The sequence below is a fragment of the Megalops cyprinoides genome, chromosome 10 (assembly GCF_013368585.1).
Source record: "Megalops cyprinoides isolate fMegCyp1 chromosome 10, fMegCyp1.pri, whole genome shotgun sequence".
Taxonomy (NCBI): domain Eukaryota; kingdom Metazoa; phylum Chordata; class Actinopteri; order Elopiformes; family Megalopidae; genus Megalops; species Megalops cyprinoides.
In genome coordinates, this window is record NC_050592.1 from 19,235,154 (window position 1) to 19,257,476 (window position 22,323).

The 22,323-nt window shown below is 40.5% G+C and overlaps 1 protein-coding gene across 2 annotated transcripts in view; it reads right to left on the minus strand.

Moving 5' to 3' along the window:
- The window catches only part of LOC118784937 (collagen alpha-2(I) chain-like), a 32,331-nt gene that overhangs the window by 3,681 nt on the left and 6,327 nt on the right, over positions 1–22,323 (minus strand). For both annotated transcript variants that reach the window (XM_036539430.1, XM_036539429.1), the window contains 41 exons: positions 22,173–22,229; positions 20,992–21,036; positions 20,396–20,449; positions 20,235–20,288; positions 19,145–19,198; positions 17,490–17,543; positions 16,630–16,683; positions 15,305–15,349; positions 14,998–15,096; positions 14,719–14,772; positions 13,434–13,532; positions 13,294–13,338; positions 12,178–12,276; positions 11,452–11,505; positions 10,618–10,725; positions 10,198–10,251; positions 9,921–10,019; positions 9,656–9,709; positions 9,444–9,542; positions 8,967–9,020; positions 8,730–8,783; positions 8,497–8,550; positions 8,266–8,319; positions 7,569–7,613; positions 7,126–7,224; positions 6,618–6,725; positions 6,387–6,440; positions 6,249–6,302; positions 5,275–5,328; positions 4,768–4,821; positions 4,424–4,531; positions 4,082–4,135; positions 3,938–3,991; positions 3,247–3,408; positions 2,823–2,930; positions 2,475–2,582; positions 1,765–1,818; positions 1,425–1,532; positions 730–783; positions 360–467; positions 101–154 (listed from right to left, as the gene is read on the minus strand). In XM_036539430.1, coding sequence (XP_036395323.1) covers positions 101–154; positions 360–467; positions 730–783; positions 1,425–1,532; positions 1,765–1,818; positions 2,475–2,582; positions 2,823–2,930; positions 3,247–3,408; positions 3,938–3,991; positions 4,082–4,135; positions 4,424–4,531; positions 4,768–4,821; positions 5,275–5,328; positions 6,249–6,302; positions 6,387–6,440; positions 6,618–6,725; positions 7,126–7,224; positions 7,569–7,613; positions 8,266–8,319; positions 8,497–8,550; positions 8,730–8,783; positions 8,967–9,020; positions 9,444–9,542; positions 9,656–9,709; positions 9,921–10,019; positions 10,198–10,251; positions 10,618–10,725; positions 11,452–11,505; positions 12,178–12,276; positions 13,294–13,338; positions 13,434–13,532; positions 14,719–14,772; positions 14,998–15,096; positions 15,305–15,349; positions 16,630–16,683; positions 17,490–17,543; positions 19,145–19,198; positions 20,235–20,288; positions 20,396–20,449; positions 20,992–21,036; positions 22,173–22,229 — 2,937 coding nt within the window. The remainder of the gene's footprint in view (positions 1–100; positions 155–359; positions 468–729; positions 784–1,424; positions 1,533–1,764; positions 1,819–2,474; positions 2,583–2,822; positions 2,931–3,246; positions 3,409–3,937; positions 3,992–4,081; positions 4,136–4,423; positions 4,532–4,767; positions 4,822–5,274; positions 5,329–6,248; positions 6,303–6,386; positions 6,441–6,617; positions 6,726–7,125; positions 7,225–7,568; positions 7,614–8,265; positions 8,320–8,496; positions 8,551–8,729; positions 8,784–8,966; positions 9,021–9,443; positions 9,543–9,655; positions 9,710–9,920; positions 10,020–10,197; positions 10,252–10,617; positions 10,726–11,451; positions 11,506–12,177; positions 12,277–13,293; positions 13,339–13,433; positions 13,533–14,718; positions 14,773–14,997; positions 15,097–15,304; positions 15,350–16,629; positions 16,684–17,489; positions 17,544–19,144; positions 19,199–20,234; positions 20,289–20,395; positions 20,450–20,991; positions 21,037–22,172; positions 22,230–22,323) is intronic.

The window sequence follows — 22,323 nt, forward strand, 5'->3', positions numbered from 1 at the left end:
CAAAGCTTGCATGTGCTCAATGCATTTTTATAGATAAAGTCCTCTGATGTTCTGATGCTGTGTAGGGTCACATGAGCACTCTTTACAGAGGGATACTTACTCTGTGACCAGAGGGGCCAGAAACACCTGCAGAACCTGGCTCACCAGAGGGACCCTGTATGAGAAAATGGGATGAGTGACAGACACTTGACAAAAGTCATTTATAGAGCAAGGGAATTACTGAGCATGGGTATTTTGAGTTGAGTTTTGCTCAATGAAAACCAGTGGGACCCATTTGCCTGAAAGACAGAGAAGCATTTTTTTTTCTTATTTTCACACAGGTTGTCCTTGAACTGAGGCAGGGGTCATAGGTCACTCACACTGGGTCCACTCATTCCCTGCAGGCCAGGGTGTCCACGCAGTCCCTTCAGGCCTCTGTCTCCCTTGTCTCCAGTCACACCCTTCTCACCACGGGCACCAGCTGGGCCCTAAGGAAAGACCAAAGAGACCAAGAGAGAGTCAGAGAGAGAGAGGGAGAGAGAGAGAGAGACAGTGGACGTGTGTGTGTGTCAGGGGATCGAGGCCAAGATATTATGCGCGTAACAAGATGAAGTCCACACCAAGCAGTGGTTTTTGGAACACTAATCTAAAATTCTAATAATAAGCTATGGACGCTATGAGCTTGTATGGGAAACTTTTGCACATTAAAATGACTTAATAATGCTGTTGAGATTGCCTCAGGATACCTACGGGAGCACCTGTTGCACCAGCGGGGCCCACAGCACCTACAGAACCAGAAGGACCCTAAAGAAAAACAGAAACACAGTAATAAATTCATAAACATTCTGTTATAATACTACCAGTGACAATCATTTTATGGCTTGTTTTTGTCTGCTGAGACATCATTTTCAGGAGTGCTGTCACCTCCATCTCTTCTGTGTCTATATCTCAGTTACGTTCTTTTATTTCTCCTCTGCCTGATCAAGTTGTCTTACTCTTGCAATTCTTTTTTTCTTCCTCTCAATTACTGTTCCTGTACTTGCTTTTTTTAAATTGGATGACTGTTACTTTGAATAAATCACATTCTTGCTGTGTTTTGATGTTTGATTCTTGCTTTTTGATGTTGTGTTTCCTCATGCATAGAAAGGCTCTTTATATACGGTTTACTCCCAAACAACTTAGTTCTATCTCTGCTTCTAACTGCTGTACCACTACCATGCTACTAACAACAGCAATAACAAGTACAGTCATCACAGAGATCGCAGACCTTCACCAACTTGATCAATGTCTTGGCAAAATGATATTACTGTGTCCCTTTGACATGATCAAAACTGACAATAAAATACCCTTTAGGCAACTGTAATAATGATTGCAATTTTTTTCACGATTTGGGCACTGATTAGAAGGAATTTTTTTGGTTGAGAAAGGCAGGTCAGGGTTCTCACTGATTCTCCACGGTTTCCAGGTCTGCCAATAGCACCAGTGGGCCCAACGGGTCCAGGGGCTCCTGCAGGGCCAACGCTGCCAGGTGCTCCAGGCTCGCCACGATCACCCTGGGTAGCAGAGCCAAGAGTATATTTTACTTAGTTCCCCTTCAGGTGTGTAACAATACATTATGTTATCAATATGCACATTAAAACCTACTTTCTGTGCAGTTTTTTCCAAACAGTTCTTTCCATATTGATGATAAGACATGCAGTGATAGATACGCAAGTGTGCATCAGCTTGTTTACCTTAAGGTAGATTATTTGGTAAATTGCCCTATAATCAACAGCTCCACTGTACCTTGACACCAGGAACACCAGGTCGGCCAGGAGGACCATCGTTACCAGGGCTACCCTAGGGACAGATTCCAAACAAGGTTAATCATGTGATAATGTAAATGACCGTAATGCATTGAGCTGATAGGTGAAAAAGGGTGGAAATAGGGGATGCAATGTGATTTACGATAAGCAGAAAAGCCAATGTGCTTCCATTCTAAAATAGAGCATGTGAATTACCTTCTTATCATGAGCAACAAGAGCAACTCATATAACTGAAGCCCCAAAGAAGAGATGGGAATTGTTGTGGTTAGGCTTATGATCAGCAGGTTGCAGGTACACATATATGTGACAGTACTACACTGAGTGTGAAGCTGCTCTGGTCCTTTAACTGAATCACCTCTGCAAAATCCACCTGTATAATATACTGTGTATTTGGTTAAGTTAATGAATAAGGTGTCATCTGTCATTTGTCCACACGGGTTGTGAGGAAAAAATAAAAAGGGTGCATTCCATTTTGAGATTAAATAGAAGTGCTTGACACTTATACAAGACTATGAGCCTCTAAATCAACTGTGCTGGATGTTTGCAAATGTACTGGTGGCTCTGAATTAGGTGCAGGTGCTTGATATTTCTAAAGATCTGGGTGGTTCCAAATTGGCTGCAAGTTCTTGATGTTTGTAAAGAGCTAAGTGGGACTTGATAATAGTGTGAATGGATTTCCAATGCTCTCACCTCACGGCCAGCATCTCCCTGAGGTCCAGTCATTCCAGGCATGCCAATATTACCAGCAGGACCACGAGCACCAGTAGGTCCAGATGGGCCTAACCTACCGGGTTCACCCTGTAACACAAAGAACACAAGGTCATTAGTCCCAAAGTGTTTCACCAGTTGTCACTTTCAGATTTTGCTGCAAAAGTACTGGAAGTTTGACAACATATGTTTCCCAACAAACTCTGGCATACAAAATGAAATGCTGTGTGATCTTTGCCAACAGATAATCCCTCAGATATGTCTGCACATCTCTACTGGAGAGAATCTAATAATCACACTCATCCCTATGTGTTTCCCCGTTGTACTTACAACTGCACCAGCACCACCTGGGAGACCACGGTCACCTCTTGAGCCAGGAAGACCAACAAAGCCCTGAGCACCAAGCATACCCTGGGGTCCAGGGGTTCCAGCGGGACCCTAGCATGGGGAGAGAGGTGAAGAGAACATGAGGACACAAGTGACACAAAAAGACCTAATACCTCTGTTTAACACCTCTCAGATACATAAACTCAATATGCCATTAATGAATTGTCTTTGATACACATAGCTATGACTGTTCTTTGAAAAAAACACATACCCGTTTTTACAAATGCTAAAGAATGTTCCAACAAGACACTTTCCCTGGGGTTTTCATCCTTATAGAGTTACTTCTCTGGCTACTGTGGGAAATAAGAGGAGAAGAGGCTGGCAGAGGTGGCCAGTGTGTTTTGGAGGTGGCATGGGACAGACTTACTGGAGAACCCATCTGTCCAGCGGGACCCTTGTCTCCAACAACACCAGGAGGGCCAACCATGCCCATGGGACCCTGAGGTCCAGTGGGGCCAGAATCACCACGGGCACCACGAGGACCATCCTTTCCAGCAGCACCCATGGGACCAGGGGGTCCAACAATGCCCTGTGTTCACACAGCAGAGGGAGAAATAAAAGTGGCTACAAAAAAACCCTACAAAAGAGGCTACAAATAAAACTGAGGTGGGCTTGAAAAAAGTAGGTTCAAGTCCCAGATGCAGTGTTACGATTCTACCACTGAGTAAAACACTTGAAATGCTAAGCCAATGTCCAGCTGTGCAGATGGACAAGGACATTCATTACTAATCTGGTAAAAAAAAATTGGGGGGAAATGTATATTAATGCATTGAATGCCTTTGGTGAAATGTACTATACATGTACTATACATATTAAAAATGGAAAGAATGTCCCTGATGTCACTGAATTCAAATGATGTGATGTGATGTCAAGCTTGACATTGACCATGCGCAGCTAACACAAGCAACATTGGGCCAATGAATAGTGTAAGATCATGTCTAAGATAGACTTGTATCTTTCCTATGCATGTTTTGGTCTCCTGCACAGCCTGACTGTACACTGGCATGTTGGTACCACAGTACAGGGGTGACATTATGATAAAAAGCAGTGACACTCACAGCAGGGCCAGCAGGGCCAACTCGTCCAGCAGCACCAGGGAAACCAGTCAGACCCTGAGGATGAAACAGACACAGGTGATCATGCTCAGGCCTTCTCTGAGACTAAGAATGAGAATCAGGTATATCTCCACTATAAGCACTTACAGTGGGGCCAGAGTCACCACGGGCACCAGGGGGACCTCCAGGGCCAGCAGCGCCCTAAGAAAGGAGATGGAAAAAAGCAGGTTACAGCTTACCCCCCTGAGAGATGAGCACATTTCTCAGGCTATAGCTTGGCTTTCATTGATAAAAATCAGACATTGTTCCCATGGTTGAATATGAATGGGAGTCTAAAATCATTGGACAAATCAAATGTGTTCAGTAAAAAAAATACAGTTTGAACAGGGTTTGAATATAAAATGTGAATCAGGTTCTGATTGAGAGAAGCAGACTTTTTTCAAACCTCTGTGAAAACTGCATTCAAATTCTATTAAAATGAAATCTCACAGGTGGTCCAGAACTTCCAGCAGGACCAGCAGGTCCAGAGGGACCGGTGTCACCCTTTGCACCACCGGGTCCCTTCTCTCCTCTAGCACCAGGCTGGCCATCGCTACCCTGTGGAGAACACGAGACACATCCCTTTTCAGCAAACAGACAAACACCAATGAAAGTGAAATACTGGACAAAGTATGTGGCAGATACCAGTAAACATGTAGTTAATACAAGAAGACAACACAGCAAGCAATGACGCATGGAATAGAATAATGATTTTCTTTTGTGCTCATTTCTCAAGCTGTGGAACGTGTGTTGCTGCTGTGTGTAGTGCAGGTATCAATTGTGTGGAGACTCACAGGGGGTCCAGCAAAGCCAGGAGGTCCAGCAGGACCATTTTCACCACGCTCGCCCTAGAACAGAAAAGGATGGGGAAAATCTGAATTTCCATACAGATTCATCAGCACAAGAGGACATAGGTGGGATAAAGAGTTAAAAAATAGACTTTTCACTCTGTCACAGGAAAGTATTTCTTCACACAGAGGTATATTAATAATATAATGACCCTTCCTGGATCTTCACTGGAGTCAAATACTTTCTCAAGTCTGGATACAGTGAATATAGTGATAGCTTCATTCTAGATTACAGGTAATTGCATCTCTTATGATCCCACCGGGTGGGGATAGTGATCTTGAGAGCGACCTTGCAAAATCAGGCTGAAACAGTCTGCAGATTTCTCACCAGCACTGGCAAATGTCTGATGGCACATTTTAAGACCATGTTAGGACAAAGAGCGGCAGTCCTGTCTGACATGACTAGTTCCACTGCTCTCTTTCATTCTGTGAACATTTTGCTGGAATACTTACGGGAGCACCACGAGCACCAACGGGACCAGCTGGACCAGTGGGACCAGCTTCACCCTAGAACACAAGAAGCAAACATACGTTACATGGATCAATGCAGGAACCACACCCACACATGAACCCACTAACCCCTTATGACTTCATTGACATTGATATAACCATGTAAAATTAGACAAGATGTGCTTGTTCTTTCAAAATATTGTTGCACAACTGATAGCTGTTGTCATGTACAGGTATGGAATTCTAACTCAATCTGATTTGTTCTATGAATTCTAACTCATACCCATGTGTCTTTGAGGGTAGATTCCACACTGTAACGTATCCAGATATGGTTTATGTGTATAACCTGAACCCCTTACATTGTATGAGTTGGTAGGGCTTGATATAAGCATATCAACATTATTCTGTACAGTATTCTGTACTGTATTTTCTAATGAAGTGAATGGACAACAGAATGAATGAATGGAATAATATTTATATTACAGATGATAAGAATAATAAAAATAAAATAATACCACAAATCGCGTGTTAGTCTGTCAAATTAGCAAATCAGGCTTACTTTGCATGTCTCCTTTGCCATGGCTTGTATTTTTCTGACAGCTAGGAGCACAGTTTGGATCTTTGGATCAGATCTACTTATCACCCTAATTCTAGCCTCCCTTCACTCCACTCACTTCACACCAATTTTTTTCAGACCAGATTAATTTTATTTTATTGATCACTTTTGAAACTTAACATGGAGGCCATATGTAAATATCAATGGAGATTTAGCTTTTCTGTATAGTCTTTAAACTATTTCCTGGTGCTTTGAGTGAAATGATTGAAAGGCATTTAACAAATTGTGTTTATGGTGTTTGTTGTTTCTACTATCCTTAATCAAAATAATTTGTCGCTTCCATGTTTGGCATTGTGATTGAGGCACTGAACTTGCAAATAGATGTGTGTGTGTTTGATTTACATGCAGGACAGTGCTGTACCTTCTCTCCATTGGCACCAGCAGGTCCAGGGGGTCCGCTTGGTCCGGGAGCACCCTGAAAGGCAGAAGGTATGGATGGTGTTACACAAGGCTAAGTATAGTTACCTTAGTCTAAAAATATGAGAGGGAGAGTACTTACACGAGCACCATCTCTTCCCAAGTTGCCCTCGGGTCCTCTGTGTCCAGTCTCACCCTAGTTTGGTGGAAAACAAATATTGTTAGTTTTAAATTCATCCCATTGTGAACTTTGCTCATTAACTGAACATTGTATACATTGGCTGTAAGACTGAAGACACATTCTAACATTGTACTTATAGTTATTGAAATTCAGGTACAAGTCGAAATGATAAATCTCTCAGAGATGGGTCACCTTCTCGCCCTTGGGTCCAGGTGTACCAGCAGCACCACGTTCGCCAGGCATGCCTGAGGGTCCTTGGGGTCCAGCAGTACCAACAAGTCCAGCAACACCACCCTCACCCTGAGGGACAGAGAAACACGCTCAGCCATTTATCCAACCGTCAGCATTCTCAAATAGGACCTCTGACAGGTTGCAGGGTCAGTTCTATAGTGTGGTACTGACATTATATCCTTAGAAACACTGAACTGTTTGAATGGTCTGCCCTGTTGTATAAAGAGATAATGTGGAAAATTTAAGTTATGTGAGGAGATCAGTGCAAGGGTGTCCTCTAAGCAAATAAATAATGTATTGCAGTGTTGAAAATCACAACAATAATCAAAGTAGAACATAACGGAGATATAAATATAAATATGACTGTAAATGTCACACAGAAGTGCTGATGGACCATATTGAAGTCTGTTGAACTATCAAAATATTTTTCACAGTAGAGTTTGATGGGAAGGCTGTGCAGACACCTTACCGGTGCTCCATCAGGTCCAGGAGCGCCGGATGCGCCACGGGCACCAATGGGGCCTTGAGCACCCATAGCTCCAGCAGGTCCAGGGTTACCACGCTCTCCCTGGGCAGAGAGGAACATAGCTGATATAGAACACCTGATGAAAATAGTCTCTCATATTTTAACTTCTGTCTTGCTTCTCAAAAACTATGGATATGTGTATATTTCTCCTCAATTTAACTTGAAATTTAATCCATATAATCCAATATAAAATATTGGTAATAGTACTGTAATGGCACATCACTACAGTACTAGTGCTAGTACTATGTACCTATCTGTACATACACTATAGGTTGTGTAGCTATGTCATACTACACAAACCTCAATAATAAATACTGAAAATATGCATTTTGAGGAACAGTCACATAAAAAGAGAAAAGTATGGCCGGTGAAGAGATCAGGATTACCTTCACACCAGCAGCTCCAGCAGGTCCGCTCTCTCCAGGGATACCCTACAAAAAAATCAAACCTCAATAAGAAGACGCTTTTTCCCTCAGGTAAGATATTTGCAAAAAAAAAAATTAACCATATTGGAGCAAACTGGGAGACATAAGCTATATTATTTGGTCACTGGCTTTTCCAGTCCTTTGCTACAGGCAGTTGATTATATTAATTGATGCTGAGATAAAATGCCATGGACATGATGAGAATGGGGCAACATTGGTACATGTGTGAAGGAGGACAAGATGTGCTCACATGTATTGATTCAGTGCAAACTGCCAGATAAGTATCTAACCACCTCAATTGAAAAACAAAAATTTTAACATTAGATGCATACCCTTTCCTTGACTTATGTTTCATCATATTTCTGGATGCTGAACACTCATGTTTAACAGTGTTTTATTGACTTCATTTTTGCTCTAACACTGTAGCTAACAAGTATATTGCTAGCTGTCAAACTAGCAATATCTAGCTAGATAGCTCATAATCCAAAATGATAAAATGTTTTCATGTCTAGGTTATACAGTCCCTGCTGTTGTGTTACTGTGTTGATGTATGTTTGGCTGATTCACTGGATGTCAGTATATCAATATTCCCATTTATGGTGAAGTCATGGGCTTTTGTGGGGGTTAGCTTGAGTGTGGATGCCCAGAAGCTACTCACCCTGTTACCTGGCTTTCCTGCCTCACCAACAGGTCCAGCGGGGCCAGGGAGACCCTAGGGAGGTAAAACACAATTAATCACTCATTCTCACCCTCATGTATTCAGAGTCACTCACTCATTAATTCACTATGCACGTTCATTTATACATGGAACAATTTACTTAAGGCAAATACTTTATAATTTTGCATGTGTAGACATTCACAAAGTGACCCAGGATGTGGCAACTCTTACCTGGAACCCTGCAGCACCAGCGGGTCCCGACTCTCCTCTTGGTCCTGCATTGCCCTGTATGCAAATAATAATATGCACTTTCAGGCCAGTTGGTCAACTAATTCTCTTTCACCTCTGCACAAGTATAGACATGATAACTGTTTGCATATATTATTAGGGTATACACCAGACAGCAAGTTACTTAATATTTTGCTAAAGTGTGTGCTTACAGCAGTCCTATAACTGATACTTACAGATGGTCCAGGGGGGCCAGCAGGTCCATTATTACCATCAGGTCCAGGGGCGCCCTGTTTAGAGAGAGGGTATTTCAATATTAATATAAACACAGAGATGATTCAACTACCACATCAATGATACACATCTATCTGGTAGACATATACAGTATGTACAAGACACACTTCAAGTGACAGAATAAATAATCAAACAAATAAAATAAATATTTAAAGAACTGTTGCTCAGGATCTACTCACTCTTAAACCAGCCGGTCCACTTGCTCCTTTGTCGCCTGGCTTTCCAGGTGCACCCTGAAAAAACGTAATTACAGCTATAATGCTGAGGAGATCATTACTGTCATGGAGTAGTAGTCTGATGTTTGGTATTGGGTGCTGCTATAGCACAGAAAAAAGTAGTTGTATCTACTCAGACTTTAAAGTTGTACCAGGCATCCTAAAAATGATCATGCAAATCATACAAAGCTATTTCAAGCTTTATTTAAGGAGGAATTCCCAATGAATTTGGAATACATGTACCTGTACCAAAATAGCATTTATTTTTATATACAGAGTACGGGTCAATAACGTAGATTACAGGCAGGATCTGATAATCATTTTCTGAATAAAATGCAGTTGCAACATCTTCTAAAGCATATTCCAACACTGAGTCATAATTAATCAAAATTGGCATTTTCTTGCTATTAAAAAGAACATTCGGTGTGTGGTTCTACTCACAGCAGGCCCCTTCGGACCAGGGAAACCAATGGTACCAGGCTGACCTCTGGGCCCAGTTGGGCCAGGGGGTCCAGTGCGACCGTCAGCACCAGGGGCTCCCTGCACGGGACAAGTATCAGCACTGGTCAGAGGGATGTATATAGCGTGACTTATGATAAGGAAATACTGATTCATTTTACTGAAGCAAATATACTGAGAGAGTGCATACTCACAGCAGGGCCCTCTTTGCCTGGGGGACCAGAGCTCCCTGGGCTGCCAGGAAGACCCTGAAAAAATAATAGGGTACTTTCTAAGCAACAACACCGTTTACGCCAGACATTGCTCACAATTATGAATTATCAACTTGGCAGATGGCAGATTCTTACATGACAAGCAATAAAACACAAATAAAATGAGCTACCCAAAGGGTAGGCCCAAGTGTGTGAACCTGGGACGAAGGCACATTTTCAACCTCTAAAGGAAAAGACTGGTGCTCACTCTTGCGCCCGCAGGGCCAGGCTCTCCAGCACGACCTGCATCACCAGGGGGTCCACGAGGGCCAGTGCCGCCAGCAGAGCCCCGACTGCCGGGCATACCCTAAAAAAGCAAGAGGAACCATTTTCACATTTTTAGCACAACTGTTAGCATGTGGAAACCAGTACTCTGGTTGTTTAAATGGGAGAACAATTTGGTAATTTGAAAAGGAGAGGCAATGATTTCTGGGAGCTGTGCCCATATAGAGGTGAGGGAGTGAGTACATTGTCTGGCATCTTACCATGGGACCAGCTCTGCCCTCAATGCCAGGAAGACCACGAGCTCCAGCAACGCCCTGTAATGGTAAATAATAAACAATCATGACCGACAACACCCACCTGGGCTTAAAAAAATATCACCTCAGATTAAGTATGGATAGATACTTCCATACTTCCATAAGAGCTACAAAACTATGCCTGGATGATATTAATAACATTTCCATTATTTTTATTTTCATGTTTGCTGGTAAAGATTTCTGTCACTTTTGAGCATGCTCGAGTTGCTTCATCCTAATTTAAACTCATTTGGTCAGCAATTCTAGACTTTCCATTCTGTGAGATATAATTTATCCAATACACAGACTGTGTTCTATGTGGCATGTTTGTCATGCTCTAAAAAACTGACTCTTGTAAATCTTGTGAATTAGAACTTTTAAACTCACTCTCTCTCCACGGACACCAACGGGGCCTGATGGACCATGCTCTCCAGTTGGGCCTCTCTTGCCCTCCTCACCAGCAGGACCAACGGGGCCTTGGGGACCAGCCATACCCTGTGTGGGAAATAGACCTCATTACAGCCAGTGGCAGAGACAGAGCCCTTCTGAACTGCCTTTTCAGGTATATGCCTGGCAAAAGTATATGCCTGACAAAAAATTTCAAGTCTCATTATAGTGCAACAAAGCACATGCAATTGTACCAAACAATACATTTTCTAAAGGGTTTTCTCTTATGGGTAGACTTATAGCAGATTAATACTATGTTTGGTTATGATTAACTATTCATCTTTTAATCTTCATTAACACTACAGTAATTATTCATGATTGAAACTTTCCTCGTTACTTTTCCTATTGTTCTTCTATTGTTCCTATTGTACTATCAGCTTAACTAGATTCAGTTATGGGAAGCTTACAAAGATACCTCTTGCTCTAGCTGCTACATTAGGCCTACTCAATGCAAGCCCGTGACTAACAAATAAAGAAACCAGGCTACTAACCACAAGAATCCAAGTCCAATTTGTAGGTGGGCCACAGGACCACTTGAATAGGGTACTTCAATTAAACTCTTCCAGCAAATATCCAATTAAACAGACTGATAATACACATATAGCTAAGATATGTATGTAACTCTGGGGTATTATGTCTGCCAAATAAATTAACGATAAAAACTAATCAACACGTGAATGGAGCATTCTCTTTTAATTGTGACCTCTTACACAGTTTTTGTTCACTGGGCTTATTTGTCCTGACTCTGTGATTATAGAAATGAAAGATACTCACAGGCTCTCCCTTAACACCAGCCTCTCCCTTTGCACCAGCTGGACCAGGATCACCCTGCAAAGGGAGGACACAAAGGGTTAAAGATGGCAGGGGCTTGGACTTTTGGGGTATTTTTATTCTTAGAAGAAAAGATGTTCTGTATTTTGCCATAAATAGAAAATGAAGCATTGCATAGGAATAACAGATTACTCTGCTTGTCACACTATCCTCAATTAGCAAGATAAAATATTTAACAGACAAAGTTAAAAAAGACACTAATGATGTCAATGTTGTGCATCTTACTTTCAGCTTGACTGCTTACCTTATGGCTCAAACCTAGCTGCATGCTTTAATGAGTTTTGGTTATTTGCCAGCTAATATAATCTATCTGGCTAACTTGTGTGACACCCAAATAAATCTTCACTTAAGATGATGCATGTTTACACACTACTTCTACGCTCCCAAAAGTACTTCCAAATGTAATTAAAAAGACCTATTGTTAGGACATTCCAAGCACTCTCCAGGATTTGTGGGGGTACTGCTGTTGCAAAGCAAGCCTCTTAACCTGAACTCTGTTGGGTGTGGGTTTCTTGATCTAGGGCATTTGCTAAGCAAATGAATGATGTTGGGCATGTTGACAAGCAGTTTCAATGAAAAGTGAATGCAAATGTTTCCAAAGGTCCTCATTCATCTCTGAAAGAAAAAAGAATCAAACTGTCCCAGGCTCTGCAGTTTGCTGGTACTCACAGACAGGCCTCTTGGTCCACTGGATCCAGCTAAACCTTGTGCTCCAGGTCCACCTCTTGGTCCAGGGAAACCAGGGGCACCAGCGACACCAGGGGCACCCTGGGAATGACAACAAACAGGCCCTCTTCTCTTAGCTACACAGAAACATTCACTCAGTTGCATTCCCTTTTGATTGTCCAGTATGCAATTACAGCATGTAGCAAATATAATGTAAATGAGAGATGTCATTTTTACATAAAATCTAATGTTTATATACTGATCAGACCTAATAATGCAACATGGGATTTAAAGAGTGAAACAAAATCTAATACTCCCAAAACTGATTGCAGATTTCTGATATATTTGACAAAAGGAAGTTTCTTTAATTGTTTTCCATCACCAATCTGCAACCATGGTCACTACATGAGCAAAACTGCCTATGTATTAATAGTCAGTAACTATTCAACTTCCACAGAAATAGTAAGGGGTTAATTAAGAGTTTTGATTGGTTATAAAGAGTTAGAGCTCTCTTTAATTTAATATGACACATTACCAAAGGCAAAACAACAGTAATACAACAGAGTTGTAGTATTTTTCATTGATGTCATATCAATACAGGATGTGAACCATTAATGTCATACGAATCTGACAGAGCAAACCATATGGATCATATGAAAATACCTCTCCTGTAAATATCTCACATAAACAGGATGTAAGAAGTGTTTCTGAGGGAGCAGAGGCATTTACGGTCATATCACTCATCAACCCCAAATTAATCTGTCAATCTGGGTAGATTTATATTTGTAATAGCAGTTGCTTTTGTGCTGTTATTTATTTTTGTATTTTTAACAATTCTGTTTTACAGTAGGATTATTTTGGTTTGCTTCTGTTTTATAGGCATGACAATATATGTTTATTACGTTGAAGGAGACAGACAATACGTTTTTTAGATTAACTATTATCAACATAATATGAATAAACATGAAAGATACATATATTTAGAGAGATTATATGTAATTAATTATATCTAAATTAGATATTATATCTCTGTAAATCTGTCTGATCAGCATTAACACCAAACTAATGAACAATACTACTAATCAAAAGACTTTCAATGCAGCATAATGGAATACTTACAGCAGCACCCTTGGCACCAGCCAGACCATTGTTACCAGGGTTGCCCTTAAAAATGTAAACAAAGAGTGGGTGATTAGTGTGGGCATTTAATCCAAAATCAACGTGGCATGTGATCAATGACGTTGCAGCTAAATACTTACAGGAGGACCGACTGGGCCGACAGCACCATTTGGACCGGGCTCACCTCTTGCACCCTGAGCTCCAGAGGGGCCAGTGGGACCAGCAGCACCAACCTCTCCCTGGAAGACACAAGAGATGCTTCATCAGATAGGCATTAACACATTTGAAAATGAACATCTCATTTTCTTGTAGTTTACATTTCTGTAACACGAAACGTGGCTTACTGTTTAAGTACAAATCAATCATTCAATCATTTGAGAGAATGTGTGCCTATAAGAGAAAATCAATGACCAATCTGAATCAATTTTCAGATTTACTGTATCTAACATGAGTATTTTGGTCAAACTAGAAAACTGTTTGTTGTACGTTTTCAGGATTCTTACTGATGCAGTTCAGTAATGCAAAACACTAAGGTAATTCTGCTTCCCTGTCAGTTACAGGCAGCAATACAGTAAGATGATGTTCTGTCTGCCTTATAGAAGCAATCAGCAGTCCTGCAGATTTTGAATATCTGCTGCTTATCCTATCTGCTGCCAGGAAATTAGCTAACCTACCTACAGCTTAAGATGTTTTTTTATCCTTTTCCCCCCTATGTAACTCTTTTTTTATCACCAATTATACAATAGACTCATTTCACCATGACAACCTCTGTACTTGTGCAGAAGGGTTGAAGAAAGATGGATGGACACTCCCCTCCAGTAAACCACTATTTTTCACACTTCAAGTGCCATAGAGTGTTACAGGGAAAGTAAGTTCCAGTTAGAGAATAGCCGTAATCCAATGATGTCATTGTATCATGTGAACATTGTATAAATGCCTAACAAGTTGCAGGGTGCCTGAGAGTAAAAAGATGATAAAACTGTGCTCACAAACCCGCCCCTATCGCAGCAGAATTAACCCAGTTTGTTCCGCTACTGTGGACTCCCAGTCATGGGCAGCATGTAACATGGATTGGATCAAACCTAGGCCATAGGGCTCAGCCTGTACTCAAGATGAATGCTTGCCCAACTGAGCCATCATGTACAATACCACATATGGTCAAGCATTTAAAGTTATTGCAGGGATGCTGCATGTACCTTTACGTGACAGGTAATCTCACTAGAGCCCTTTTAGCCATTTTGATGATCATACAAACCCTGGTGGGGGGTGAAGGGGGTTAACTAAAATTTAGTATCACAGCACCAGTGTTGCTAGAGATGGTTGGATATGATGTGCTATGATCTGTTGGACTGTAGTGTATGATGGTAAAACTGACACTTTTTGGCATAGTCATTATGATGAGGATTATGATGTAATTATGCCTACCTTAGGACCAGGGGCTCCTGGGAAACCTGGAGCACCAGCTGCTCCCAGTGGACCCTGATGAACAGCACCAACAACAGTAGCATTTGTACAGGCCACACACCAATAGCGAAGTCAACATTTACAGTCAACCACAACTAATCACTTACACAGACGCCACACACTGATCATTTACGGTCAACAATGACTACAGACTTACATAGAGGTAAGACCAGTCCATGAGCACTGCTTGAATTCTTGAATTCCAGATTTAAAATTTCACTTAGTGCATCTGGTACTTACAGCAGGGCCAACAGGGCCTGTGTTTCCATCACTGCCTCTTGCACCAGCAGGGCCTGCGGGTCCAACACGCCCTCTCTCACCTGGGAGACCACGTGCACCCTGAGGAGTGAAACAAAAGACCGCCTGTCACTGAATCCGAATGATGACCAGAGCAAACAATGTTCGTCCTCTGTCACGTCGCAGCATTGAGGAAACTGCAGTGTATGGGAATGTCTGTGCCAGTTGGCGATGTGTACTAGGTCCGTGGTTATTACATAACTTTCATTTTCCTATAGACAGAAGGATATGAATTATATGGGAAACTTACAGCCAGACCTGGGGTTCCATTAGCACCACGTGCACCGGGTTCACCCTGTGAAGAAAAAGAAGGAGAAAAGGTGTTTGGATCCACATGACAATAATTTGTGGTAGATTCTGAAATTCAAATATTTATTACACGTAGAGTTAGTGTGAAGTTAGGTGTTGAATAACATCCAGACAGGCTTTGTTTCTGTTTCCTTGAGTCCTCTCAGTGGTGCCCCTGGCTTGTCCCATTGCTCCTGTAATGATGTACAGCATCTCCCAGCTCTTTATAGCTTCTTCCTAAATTTTGGAGGATGCAGCACCTCCGTCCTATACTTAACCTTTCCAAATCTGCTATCTTCAGCTTTGACGGCAATACTCCTTTTACTGTTGCTATTCGGCATCTCTCAGACCCAAAATACCATAAGCATTGCAAAACAAGACAAGAATATGACTACAAAAATTCAAAAGACAGTTCAAAGGAGAAGGGACTGTAAAATGCAGGATATAAAAGATGAGCTAGAGAGGTAATCATGTAACCATGTTCAGCCACAGTAATACAACATCTATGCTGTACATATGTGAAAGGGTATGCAATCAAATTGAAAATCATTCACGGAAAGAGCACTGAATGGCTTTCTATCGATATCTTATGCAGATCACAATAACATGAAATACCTTTGAGCAGACATATTTTAATAGTTTAACAGTTGCTTTTTAAAGCTTTTTAAACAAATAACATTTCACTTGAATTACAGAATTATTAATAAAATGTGACCCTTCACAAAAATTGCATTCTAAAGAACACTCCCCCCTGCAGTCCAGTGATTGCTGCTTTGCCTCCTACAGTATGGATGCACATTATAAAAAATTGTACATAAAAAATCTGCTACATGTCATACCCTCTCCTTCACTACAGTGCCATTCCAGTGCTCAGTCCATTTTGCTGTTTGTGTTTGCTTAAATTCTTTCTAACCACTGCATACCTTATATTTATACTTATACCTTACACTATACCTATCTTATACCTATGTTATGCATGCATACAGTACACACAATACATAATTAGATACAGCATTTCAAAGTGTGTTGTTTGATGTTCACTGCACCTCATGATAACATTGTTTGTTTTACCTAAAGCTGTCTATTTAATGTCTGGATTCATAATGTAATAAAGGGGTAGATAGATTGTACGACATGAATTATGAGGTATTTAAAGAGGTAAATGTGAAGTGTAAGAAGACACACCAATGCGAAGAGGTAAATATATTCTGTGGCAGTACTTACAAGGTAAATAAAAAGGTAAATGTATTGCGTGACAGATCTTGTGAGGAATGTGTTTTATTTTACCTTGGGACCAGCTGCACCAGGCTCTCCTTTGCGTCCATCCAGACCAGTGTAACCCTGAGATAAACAGATGAAAGATTATCATTGTCACTCTGCGTGGTATTCTCATGGACTTGGGCATGCAATCTAATAATGAGAAAAGGCATGAATGTTACATTTAAATCATGGACATTTTGGACAAAGGTTTTTTGTGACATCTCTGATGCTCTCAGTATTTCACCTTTACATTGGACAGGCAACAACCCAAGTAAACTGGGTGCATGATAAACATGGCAGACAAATAATGTCCAGCTTTTGTCATTTTTATCACAGTAAAATAATACCGTTATAGTCTGGGATAGGGTACAAGGCTTTCATAACACCTCAAGGCTTTTTCATGTCACATGAAAACGTGTAAAGTTAGGTATTGAGATCAGATGCAGAGTTTGAGCTATGATCTGGCATATCATGACTAAGAATTCATGATACAGCATCCAGAATAAAAATGTTATTACTTCATGTTACATTGGTAACATGATAGTTATTGATGCTTATGTGCTATGGCAAGGCCTAAAAAGTTAACTACAGCCACTTCAGTTAAACCAGGACCGAATTTTGTGGCACAGTTGACATTGCTTATTGCATATATTTGTCTTATATAATTTTGTTTATGTATGTATGTATGTTTGTATTTGCCTGGAACTAGTTTAGTTCCAAGGCACTGGGGCGCCGTTCCTTAGTCTTTGACAGAAGACAAGGGAGACAGGAATAAAGAAGGAACCATAGCCTTTGTGTGGTCAGATGACAACGGCAGCCAATGGCATGGCCAAACACTGTGGCTGTGCACTGTTTGAAAGCTCACTCTTACAGGCTCAGAGACTCACTCTGTGTCCTTTCATTCCGGGAAGTCCAGGGGTTCCAGGGAAACCACGGGCACCCTGCAGTAAACAGAGAGAGCAAACTGGGTTAAAAAGTGTTATAAAATGTTATGCATAAAGAACTACCCTATTAAAAAAAAAAAAAAAAAAAAAAAAAAAAAAATATATATATATATATATATATATATATATATATATATATACATGTTGACACAGTGTCAGACAAAAGTTGCTGTATGCCTACAAAAAAAGGAAGAGCAGGAAGTTATCTATTAATATTCTGTATTTCTGTATTCCCGTTAATACAAGCTTACAAACCTACACTTAGGCACTGGGTAAGATATATCTAGCATCTTTGATTATTTGAATATATTTAAATATATGTACATACAGCAGGCTCAACCATCATGGAAGAATTCATATTTTAACTTGTACAATTCCTAAATAAAAGTGCCATAGTTCTCATCAACAGTGCAAATAAATTTGGATATTATTGCTTTTACTAGTTTTGCAATAATTTAGTTTGACTCTTCAAATGTTTTTATATTAATGTATGAGTCATTCCTATCATTTGTTTGAATAGCTGTTTGAATACCTTTCCAAAGGATCACAAAGTTATAAGTGCTGATGTACATTTTTGTCAAAGCCTTTTGTCTCCTGCAAGCAATCCCTCCACTGATCTGTGTAGAAGATTTTTTGCATGTATCAATAAGGTCACCGCATAAGATCTCAAATTCAGCGGACCATACCAGCCATGTGTATAACCTAAAATTTCTGGTGACAAAACTGAAATAATGTCGGCACAAATGCAGACCAGTCAAAAGCAGCAGGAGAATCACCCAAACAATCAGTACATATATGGCGTGTATCATTACATAACAGATAAGTGGGTAGTAAGTAAAGTTTCTCCATGCAATCAGGGGAGGGTGGTCCATGCACATTTATCTCAGTTAGGTTACCACCAGACATATGCAAGGCTGGCTGAATGAGGCAGGCCTGACACCCAACATGGTTTGATTATTCTGCTAAATGGGTCTAGCTTGCTCTTACTCTACTACTCTCTGATGTGCTCATTACATACTTCAATAACAGATTGAAAGGTTCCCATATAATCCCAAACAAGGGAGATAAAGGGCATACATAACCTATGACACAATATTTTGTATTTTCATAATTTGCTAAATATGTATCTGTAAAAGTGTGTGTGAGTGTTTGCCATTAAATGCACTACAGTAGTTCTCAGAAAATAATGAGTAGTACTGACTTTTCTTGCCTATTATGACACATCTATGGTATTGCAGGTTTTTAATACTAAATGACTAATCTCTTAAGTCATTTATTGTCAGTAAAACAATTGCTTTTAATATATTCATTATACTAACAGTAATGTTTTTACAAATGTTTTACTAGCTGTGATGTAAGCAAGGTAGGGAATAATAACTAAGAGCAAACACAGGAAAACAAAATCACAGCTACTAACTAATATAGTGGCTACTAGCTAGGTAGTAATTTTGTAAAAATGCTAACCCCTGAATACAGTCCAATGATGTGAAAACCAAACACGGATTACTGCAATCAAGAGAGTTAGTGCTAGAGCGCATTGTAATGTACAATAGTTGCTCTACTTCTATATCCAGCAGAACCACACTTCAGTCTCTTACCTGAGGTCCAGGTGGGCCTCTGTCTCCACCCTTGCCTGGTCTGCCGTTGTTACCCTGCAACACAACAAAGCTGTCAGTCAATCTTTACTGCATCACCTTCCTTTTATATCAGTTAATTTCCTGATTCAATCTTCTAATTCAACTGTCAAGTGTCAAGTTCTTAATGTGGAATGTCTAATGCAGCTAAGCTATAAGCTTTTCTTTGTGGGTGCCTGGGTAACACGTTTTTGTGCATTGGTTTAACAAATTCAATTTGAAAATATCCATCAGGATCAAAATGAACAAGATTCTTATTATACATTACTGTATGTGTCAGTATAGTCTCAGAACAAAAGCAAAGGGTGTTAAACTGAAGTAAGCCTCACAAATCTCTACCAATATTAAAAAAAATTGTATGTCCCTGAACACATACTGATTAATGATGATATTTTGTGTTAATTTTTGCACCTAGAATACCTGTGGACCTCCTATATCAGGCCGCATGCAAAAATCCATAAGGTGAGTTCTTGTGTTTCCTCTAAGAGCAAGTAGTCACCACTGTCCTCTAGTGGGGTTACGAGGGAAATGCTGCTGTTCAGGAGGGTGAAAACTATTGTACTACCCTTTCTTTCTTCCCATTTTCAATGCCCTAGGCTAGGAATAAAATATAACATCTACAGACTAGGTGTATTTCTTCCCATCCTCCCAATTTGCCTGTCGATCTCCTATCAAGGACTATGATGTATGATGTCCTTTGTTGTTGTTGTTTTTTTTTTTAAATTGAATTGATACAAGCAACCTGCTGATTAAATCCTGTCTATAACTCAGAGCATAGAACAGAATGCATATGCAGTATCCTACACATTTTTCACCAATTTGAGCATGGTGCTGTATAAAAAGACAAGAACAGATGGTTGGATATCCTCTTTCTGCCTCTATTTTCTCTTCATAGAGCTGTCTCATGTCTCATAATGCATCCATACCATACTTACTGTATGTTATTGTTACAGAAACTGCTGTAGAGTTGTCCTTTCTGCTTTGAAAATGTTCTCACCGAGAGGACAACTACATCAGCAATGAACGACACAAAGCAAAAAAAACCTTGACTTACATCCTCGCCAGGTTTGCCAGGGGGTCCAGGGGGGCCACGAGCACCAACAGCACCCTTTGTGTGTGTGGGGGGGGAGGGAGAGCAAAAGGTCAAAGGTCAAGGAGGTCAATCTATTTGGGAGGAAAAAATAAGACTATGAAGTGCAGCGAGGGAGCTCTTACAGGTTGTCCAGGTTCACCAGGCTCACCAGCATGTCCATGGGGTCCTTGGGGTCCCTGTTTGCAGAGAAAGAGAGAAATAAAAAAAAGTGTTCAAGGAGCAGCATTGTGCCAGACTCACAAGGCACATGCTTATGTCTGGTCCATGTAATGTCAGACATGAAAATAAAAAAATTCTCAAAAAATGACCACGGCATTCGAAATACTACCAGAGGATTCCAATGTTTTCACCTTAAATACACAGACCATAAGGTGGTCTGTTTCAATGAACCTAGTGAATTTGCTCTTGCAAAAGAACAAGAACCCCTCACGATCGAAATTTAACAATAGAATTAGAGATAAATTAATTTGGTATTTGTGTGGAAAAAATAATAAAGGCCCAATTATTGTTGTTTACACCATAAGTTTAATTTTTGTAAACATGCAAATTTGGTGTCCTTTCATGAAACAATTTGTAATCACTTTTTTTGCAATCTAATTATGGAAACATTAAGACTCACCTGTGTTACTCAGAAAGTAAAAGGCACATAAGAATGTCAAAAATATTGATTTAAATACTTCAAATTCACTATGAAATCACAGTCCAACAGTATACTTACAGGTATACCAGGAGCTCCAGGTGGGCCTCTGACTCCCATCAAACCCTGGTGAGATTAAAAAAATAAATAAAACTACAACAACAACAACAGCACTGCTCAATCTACCTCTATTCCTCCCTTCTACAGCTACTACCACAATAATAATAAAAATGTAATACAACACTGAAATTGTCCAAATTCATTCAATTTACATTTACATTTACATTTATTTATTTAGCAGACGCTTTTATCCAAAGCGACTTACAATATTCATATTATCCTCATTATATTAATTTAACTGTTATCACACTACTAAAAGTTTGGAATATGGGGAGATAACTAGATTTGTAATGTACATTCATGAATAATGCACTAATGCTATGCAAGGACACAGGTCAGTACTTTGGCCCCGTAGCTGTTGTTTTTGTGTTTCTCCCTGTCTGTCAGTGTCGTCCATGTGCTTTTGTTTACAGTTCCCATGTGTTCCGGCCCTGCCCCGCTCTCCGCCCTGTCCCCGCCCACCTGATTTCCTGATCGTCTCCACCTGCCTGCCTGCCCACCTGCATCCCATCTCCTCATCAGCCCAGCCCTTTATATGCCCTGCTTGTCTCTGTCTTGTTGTCAGTTTGTCTCAGTTTCCCCCCCCCCCCCCCTCCCTCTGTTGTGTACCTGCCTGATTACTCGTGTTGTTGATCCTGTGCTGACTTCTGACTTCATCCCTGCCTGCTGCCCTGCCTTGGTTGCCTGTTCTGCCTGACTGCCTGGTTTGACCCAGCCTGCTCCTGTTTTCGTTCCCTGCTCCTTGTTGATTCTGCCTTGGACTGCCTTTCTGGTTTTTGACCCTGCATGTTCTGCCACTACGAACCTGCTCTGCAATTTCCCATTCTATAAAACCTTGTGGAACCTGAGTACACCTGGTCTGTGTTTGAGTCCATGCCTATGCACTGACGTATTCTAACAAGTGACTGCGCAGTATTCAAAGGAAAGGAATGGATTAATTGTATTACAATAACAATAATAATACAGTGCAATGTCATTTATAATTCACTCATTGAATATGGTCATTGAGCCTTGCTTCACACTTTGCATTGCAGCAGGTTTATCACACCATTGCAGCAATACCTTACTGGCTGTATGAAAATGGAACTCTACCCTGCCTGCTTTGGAAAAATGAAGGTGGTGACATTTCAGCATGTTCTTACCATGGGGCCAGGACCAGGATCGGCAGCTTTTGATACGTCATACTGAGCAGCAAAGTTCTACAAAGAATAACAAATAACATATTAATGAACAATCAGCTATGCATATACATCATTTAAATCTAGGGAACAATACATTTTTGCAATATGACTA